General features: G+C 44.4%; 1 protein-coding gene across 1 annotated transcript; it reads right to left on the bottom strand.

The window, feature by feature from the left end:
* Positions 1 to 448: 448 nt before the first annotated feature.
* LOC115786456 (uncharacterized) lies at positions 449 to 7,319 on the bottom strand. The gene is made up of 2 exons (XM_030738608.1): positions 7,250 to 7,319; positions 449 to 1,691 (listed from the first exon to the last, which is right to left on the bottom strand). Exon 2 carries the CDS (start codon positions 1,664 to 1,666, stop codon positions 752 to 754), a length of 915 nt encoding a protein of 304 aa, XP_030594468.1. The 5' UTR covers positions 1,667 to 1,691; positions 7,250 to 7,319; the 3' UTR covers positions 449 to 751.
* Between the last annotated feature and the right edge of the window lie 832 nt (positions 7,320 to 8,151).

Here is an 8,151-nt window from a genome sequence, read left to right as displayed (position 1 = left end):
CAACAGACATTTTTCCTTATTCCTATTCTCTCTACAATAGTTGTTCAGTACAAACAGAACTAACACGCACATGCATCGCCATCACCGTATGCACACATTCTGGCGGCGCAGTGCACTATGCTAGCGGCAGCGTAGAGCACTTAGCTCAGCTAGCTAGCCAACAGTATGCTACAAGAAATGCAAAAGAAATAACACTTCAAAACGTCTTGAACAGGTAGTGAGTCAGTCTACAGAGAGTCAAACAAGACTCGGCACATATCTCCACAGCTTAGGAGCACAAACACTCATCACATACCTGAGAAGGGGAAAGGAAATCAATAAATACACTCGAACGCGATGCTTCTCCTTCAGCAGCTTCATTGAGAATGAAGCACCGCGGCCGGAGTGCCCCCCTCCTGCAGTGCAAGGTATGACTAAACGATCACATATCCCACACATTAACAAAAAGGCTCAACAAGTAGATCACCGATGGAAGAATGATAGGTTATATTCTTAACAATTCCCATGGAGATATTTACCTCAATTATGAACTTTGATTAATAATCAATAGAATAATAAAATCAACCTATCACACTCTCCCCTACAAAGTTAGATGTCGTCCCGACATCACAGCACTCATAAACCAAGGGTTCTTAAGTCATTATATCCTAGTTGGCTCAACCACGTGATCGGTGGGAGGGTACCGCCAATTAATCACCCAAATTTAGTGATCTGTTCTCTTCATTCATCATTTTCGGCACTGAATCTGTGTCTAGTATCCTTGCATACTTATAGGTTGGTAGGTCTGGAATGGATTGGTCCACAGTGTCACTGGTCGAATGTGTTGATATTGTATGGGCTGATGTTGGTAGAGCCTTTCATTTCCATATGCTGTACTATAGCATGTTGGAGTCCCAAGTTGATCATAGGTGAAGACTTTAGGGGCTCGTCTTTCCCTCCTTGGTGCACCATCTGTCTGTTCTTTTTCTCCTCCAGGTGGCTCTGGATGTTGGAATGCTGGAATTTCATCCACTGCTTTTTCAACTAAGCTCTCATCCCTGTCCTGATAGTTCTCTTCCTGTGGCACATTTTCCTGCTGTGTTTCAGGCTCATCTGTGTTTGCTATGAGCCTTCCTTCAATCAATTCATCATCACTCAAATTTTGTTTCTCCTGACCACTGTCCTGTTGTGTGTCTGCACGCTCAATCACTCCGTCTGCATGGGGCATTTGAGAGTGTATTACTGGTTTGTAACAGTACACCCATTCCTCTTCTTCATCTTCCTCTTTCTGATCTGCATTTTCTGTCTCTGTCTCCTTCACCCTTCTTTTCTCTTGCTTTGGTGGTGCTTTTGGCTGAGTTTCCAGAGGTAAGTAATCACACGGCAGCAACAAGTTGCGATGCATGGTTCTTGACCTTCCTCTTCCTTGCTCAGGCTTGACTTCATACACCGGGAGGCCTTCTGCAACCTGACGGATCACAACATGAATATCCTGTTCCCAGTGATTACGAAGCTTTCCAGTTCCTCCCCTAGGTGTCAGGTTTCGAACAAGGACTCGATCGCCAGGACATAGCACAGAGCTTCTTACTTTCCCATCATAATGTTTTTTACTTCTCTCTGCTGCCTTCTTTGCGTTCTCTCGTACTATTTCATGTGCCTCCTGCATTTCTTGTTTCCATTTCTCCATGTATGCTCGGTGGTCTGTTTTCCCTGTCCCAGTGGTGAGACCGAACAGGAGATCAATAGGTAACCTTGGGGACCTTCCGAACAGAAGGTAGAAAGGGGAAAAACCAGTTAGCTCACATCGCGTGCAGTTATATGCATAGATCAACTTGTTCAGGGATTCTTTCCAGCTTGTTTTCTGCTGATCAGTAAGTGTCTTTAACATTTGTAATAGTGTTCGGTTGAAGCGTTCAACCTGCCCATTTCCTTGTGGGTGATAAGGTGTCGTTCGGGATCCTACTATGCCACAGTTCTTTTTCAACTGGGAAAAGAGTTGGTTCTCAAATTCGCCACCCTGATCATGGTGTATCCGTGCTGGCAGTCCAAACTTCAAGGCATAATCGTTAAATATACGATCAGCCACTGTTTTGGCAGACTTAGAGGTGGTGGCATAAGCCTGTGCAAAACGAGTAAAGTGATCAACGATTACCAAGATATACTCGTATCCACCTTTACATTTGTCCAAGTGAAGAAAATCTATTGACACCAGTTCAAATGGCTGTGTGGTAACAATACTTGTGAGAGGGGCCCTCGTTTCTCTACATGGTGGTTTTTGTTTCAGGCAAGTACAGGTCTTTGTCACATAATGTTCAATGTCTTTTTGCATGTAAGGCCAAAAGAATCTATCCCTGACCAACGATGTTGTTCGATCAGTGCCTTGATGACCCATTTCATCATGCAATTCTCTCAGTACAGTGGTTTTATACTTCTCAGGTAGTACAAGCTGTGTCTTGTTTGTTGTCTTCCTACAAAGAATGCCATTGTTATCAATATGAAGTTTTTCCCATTCACGCAGTAGGCACTTACTGTGGGTGCTTAATGCATTGAATTGTTGTCTTGATGGCCTTTCATTCCTTATTTTGCACTGCATTATTGGGCTAATGTTTTCATCATCCTGCTGTGCTTGCCTAATCTCTGCCACTGGGAATGGTTTGTGTGTCTCTTCACTGACTGCTGTACACTGGAGAGGGGAAAGCATTGCACAGACATTTGCTAAGTTAGATTCTTGTGTCTCAACAGCTTGGGTTATTGTTGCCACACAATCTGATCCCACTTCCTCTGTGCAGTGTTTGATCATTTCCTCTATTTTAACATTTATTCTTGACAGGCTATCAGCATCCACATTCTCTCTCCCTGGACGATATCGGATGGTGAAATGGAAGTCTGCGAGCTCTGCCACCCATCTACATCCTGTTGCATTGAGCTTGGCACTTGACAGAATGTAGGTGAGAGGATTGTTGTCAGTGAACACTGTGAACGTAGGCGCATAATAGAGATAGTCTCTGAATTTCTCTGTGACTGCCCACTTTAGTGCAAGGAATTCCAATTTTCCTGAATGTAGGTGATAATTCCGTTCAGCTGCAGTCAATGTTCGGGAACCATAAGCTATTACACGGAGCTTATCATCCTGTTGCTGATAAAGAACTGCCCCGAGGCCCTGGTTTGAGGCATCGGTGTGGAGGATGAATGGTTTAGAGAAGTCTGGGAACCCGAGGATTGGTGGTTCAACCAAACAATCTATTAGACGTTCCAATATGCACTGGTGTTTTTCAGTCCACACAATTGGCTTATGGGATGGCACAGCTTTGCTCCTTCTTGTAGACTGTCTTGTGTTTGTCCTGTTTTGCGGCACATTATTGTCTTCTGCTGTGCCTTTCAGTAAGTCATAAAGGGGCCCTGCAATACGGGAGAAGTCCTGTATATACTGTCTATAGTAGCTTAACAAACCCATGACAGTCCGCAGCTCTCCCACATTGCTTGGCGCCTTATCTTTCAAAGCTCTTACTACTATGGTGTCACTTGGGTCGATTTTGCTACCTTCTGCTGAAACAATCCTTCCCAGGTAGCGAACCTCAGGTTTAAATAATTCGCACTTACTGGGTTTTAGCTTGACTCCATAATTCCTCAGCAGTTGGAGCACTTTCCTAACATGACTGACATGATCCTCAAATGAGTGACTGTACACTAGAGTGTCATCCAGGTATGGTACACAGATGTTGTCTCGCACCTCTTCCAGACACTCTTCCATGCAGCGTTGGAAAGCTGCAGGTGCATTCATTAGTCCGAATGGGATTCTTATCCATTCGTACAGGCCCCATGGTGTCACAAATGCAGTCAAAGGCCTGCTCTCTTCATCCATAAAGCCCTGATGGTAGGCCTTTCCCTGGTCTAACAAGGAGAACCACGAGTTGCCACCAAGACTGTCGAGGATGTCCTGCACTCGAGGAATTGGCTGTCTGTCAGGGTGAGTCTTTTTGTTGAGTTCTCGGTAGTCTATACAAAGACGTAAGCTACCATCTTTTTTTCTCACACAGACAACTGGTGAGGCATAAGATGAGTTGGACTTCTCTACCCATCCTTGTGCAATTAGGTTGTGCAGGTATTCTTTCATCTCCTTATATAGTGGCTTCGGTACTGACAGGTAAGTGCGTGCCACAGGATCCAAATCCTTGAGTGATATTTTCAGTTTCAGCTTTTCGATACGCCCAATGTCATCATCTGATTTAGAAAAGGAAGCGCATTCATCACGAAGCATCCCTTGTACCACCACTCTTTCAGGTTCACTCAGATGGCTCAGATCAATTGGTGGATCCCATGGAGTGTCAGGAACCCGCCCACTCTCTGCAGCCACGTGATTGACTAACACTGGGGGACACTGATTTGGTTTCTCTAAAATTGTAGCTGGATACACAGCTTGGACTTGCTGTAAGGTGCCCACAACAGTTTTTCCTGATAACTCAATGTCATGATCAGTGGGATTTTGCACATCGAGAGCAATGTAAGGAGGAACACCCTTTCTGAGTGTTATCAAAGTCTCACAAAACTCAAGCCCTTCAGCCCACTGAGGATTTATGTCAGGCTCAAAGAGAAGGGTAGTGTCTTTATTCAGTGGCTTGGTCTGCACCCTACAGTCAATCTGCACAGAGGTGTGTTTGGGTACAAGGATTTTCTCTTTTGACGTTCTCACCACATAGTCATGTGATCGGTCAGCAGTCACCAGATCAACGAAGGTAGTGACATTTTTCTCTCCAAGGCATGGGAAAGCCACTCTCAATGACTCATGCAGCTGCTCTGTTCTTGCGGTATCCATTTGCTCTACAGTACTGGTCTTCACTATTTGTTCAATGACATTAAAGCCTATAATGGGCTGTGGAAGGTTTCCACCTTTCATCACTAACATGGGAATAACAAGTTCTTTAGAGTTGGCTCCCTCAGCAGCCAAACTAAAATTGACTTCAATGAAACCCTTATAAGGCATGATCTGTCCATTGGCAGCTGTGATTTTCAAGTCATCAGGTGCATCAAGTAACTCAGAGATGTCTTTTAATTTTTCATGTGGTAAATGTCTCTGTTTCCACTTTTCATCAACAATACACACTTGGGAGCCTGTATCCCATAACGCTTGAGTTCTGCAGTTTTGTATATAACATTCAACCATACACTGCTTCCCTACAAGAGCAACCAGACGGGATTGGCTATCCACCTTTATGGGGCGTACAGAACTTGTTTTTGGGTGAATGTGCTGGTTTACCTGAGGTTTTGGTTGTTTATTACAGTTTTTTCTGTGTTTTGGCCAATGTTCAGCTTGACAGATCTTAGAACAATAAATGCTTTTTTTACAGGCTGCACACCTTCTGAGTCTTTTGAGTTTCCCATGAACACCACAGTGGGAGCAAAGCTGTTGGGACATTACACTATTACTAGTTACTCCCTGTCCCGCGGGGGTAACCCTCTTCCGTTTAAAGGACCATCCCTGTCTTGTCTAGGGATTCTCACCCTGCAACCTGCGAGGAAGTGCTCGCTACTACCACATCTATAGCAGTGGGTGCAATATTCAGTTCCACTTTGCTGGCAGCCAACACACTTTCTGAGGCGTGCACGATTTAGAGTGGGATACTGGCGTTGTGGTGCAACTCTCGGCTGATTCTGAGCTGTATCACCTCTTTGTCCTGACCCTGCAGGAGACCAGTTTTGTGGCCAGTGCTGGAGCGGAGGAGGAGGAGGAGCACATCCTGGCACCATGGGTAAGGCAAAGTACTGTGTTTGTGCTGAATTGGGCTGTTGGATTGCCTCTCTGATTTGTGCAACTTCAGCGCCCAAGTTTTTCAACAATGCCATATCAGAACGTATTTCTTTGAGTTCATTCAGCAGGTCGGACTGGGGTTTGATGTTGGTTTCAGGATTTGGGGTTTTTCCTTTTTTATCTGCAGGAGTGTCAGACTGGAGTGAGTGCACAGTGGTTGGCCGCCCCTGGGAAAGTGTTTTCTTTTTCTTTTGTCTCTCTGCTTCATTTGCACAGGCAACATTGAGTTTCTCAAGAAGCAGCTCATCACCAGTTGTTGCTTGTTGGAGGTATGGCTGCAGGTCACTTCTGATGTTGTCATTCTGCAAGCCTGTCAGAACTGTGTGGAGAAACATGCTTTGCACAAGGACAGGATCATATCTTAAACCAGATTCCTCTTCCTGTGAAGCAAATAGGATTTTTTGTCTCAAATCCAGAGCTCGAATTAAAAAGGTTTGTGGGGTTTCCTTACTACTCTGGACCTCTGATGTGAGCTGTTTGTACAGTTCTGTTGCACCTTTTTCTTGATAGTGGGACCTCAGAATCCTCCTCAAGGTAGGCAAGTTAAGGTTGGTTCTGCCCTCCAGATAACTGCGTAATTGTAAGCCTGGTGCTATTGACCTGATTACTGCATCAACTATTTCTATTTCAGGAACTCCTTTGCTGATGGCTTGTTCAATTTGGTGTGCTAGACTGGAGAAGGTAAGTTTGTCCTTTTGGCCTGGCTCACCAATCTGGCCAGCTATTCTGAATTCTCGGCCCCATGGTAATGATAGGCAGGGCTGGGGGACCTGTTTGGCATGGTTATCCTTCCCACTCACAGACTGTTTGGCTCCACTAATTGGATTTGTTTTTTCCAGTCGTGATAATGCTAAAGCCAACTGGAGTGTCTCTATCTCTCTTTTCAGTCGCTCTTCTTCTGAAGGCTGGGTGACCTGCTCTTGTGTCTCATTTGTCAGGTTAGCATCTGAGGTTATGTGTTCTAGTGCACTATTCTGAGTAGCCTGTTGCAACTCAGCGATTTTATCTTTCAAATCCAGGAACTCAGCCATACCTTGATCCTCAAGCTCGCCCAGCTCCTCTCTTTCTAAGTGCCTTATGACATATGAAATTAGGGAGGAGCGGCTTCTACCTGATACATTTTCAAGTTTTGAACCACCAATACACAGAAAATCACAAACTTCAATCAAAGTGTCCTTGTTCAATGTGTACAAAGCACCAAAAACTTCTAATTTCAAGTCCTCCAACTCTGAAGAATCCATTTCAGTCTCTAGTTTTTACAATGTATTAGTGTGATGCAGGACCTTCTCTTTGCAGAATAGACAGTGTAGCTCTCCTGGTACCAGTAGATGACCTCAGATTGCATGCGGATCCCTCTGCTCGGTCGCGGAACCACCACACCGTATCTCTCAGCCCGTTTGTAGATGGAAGGGGTTGAATGATGACCAGGGCATCTATCTGGGACAGCGGACCCTCATCACATTCATCCCAGCGGTGCCTCCAAAATGTTACACCCTGAGAAGGGGAAAGGAAATCAATAAATACACTCGAACGCGATGCTTCTCCTTCAGCAGCTTCATTGAGAATATATAATTATTTTGAAGTATACACATAGATACAAAACATTAATATGGAACACTATAACAAAAGTACACATCAGTCAGTTCTAGGACAATATCACAAAATGATCTTCCTTCATCTGTCTTCACAGGTAAATAATGATTTCAACCAAGGTACAGTATAATTTCCCCGTCCTCCCTTGCAGGTGAACCCAAATATGACATAAATGCCCAAGCAAATTATTAAACACAAATTTAAATCATCAAACTCCAAAGTATTGAAAATAACACTTATATACACACATCAACAGACATTTTTCCTTATTCCTATTCTCTCTACAATAGTTGTTCAGTACAAACAGAACTAACACGCACATGCATCGCCATCACCGTATGCACACATTCTGGCGGCGCAGTGCACTATGCTAGCGGCAGCGTAGAGCACTTAGCTCAGCTAGCTAGCCAACAGTATGCTACAAGAAATGCAAAAGAAATAACACTTCAAAACGTCTTGAACAGGTAGTGAGTCAGTCTACAGAGAGTCAAACAAGACTCGGCACATATCTCCACAGCTTAGGAGCACAAACACTCATCACATACCTGAGAAGGGGAAAGGAAATCAATAAATACACTCGAACGCGATGCTTCTCCTTCAGCAGCTTCATTGAGAATGAAGCACCGCGGCCGGAGTGCCCCCCTCCTGCAGTGCAAGGTATGACTAAACGATCACATATCCCACACATTAACAAAAAGGCTCAACAAGTAGATCACCGATGGAAGAATGATAGGTTATATTCTTAACAATTCCCATGGAGATATTTACCTCAA

The sequence above is a fragment of the Archocentrus centrarchus genome, chromosome 10 (assembly GCF_007364275.1).
Source record: "Archocentrus centrarchus isolate MPI-CPG fArcCen1 chromosome 10, fArcCen1, whole genome shotgun sequence".
Classification (NCBI taxonomy): Eukaryota; Metazoa; Chordata; class Actinopteri; order Cichliformes; family Cichlidae; genus Archocentrus; species Archocentrus centrarchus.
Note: the sequence above shows the minus strand (reverse complement) of the source record. Positions and strands in the feature narration are given on the sequence as shown.

Coding starts and splice junctions, on each gene's coding strand:
- LOC115786456 (XM_030738608.1), bottom strand. CDS start 1,666: ATGGAGAAATGGAAACAAGAAATGCAGGAGGCACATGAAATAGTACGA.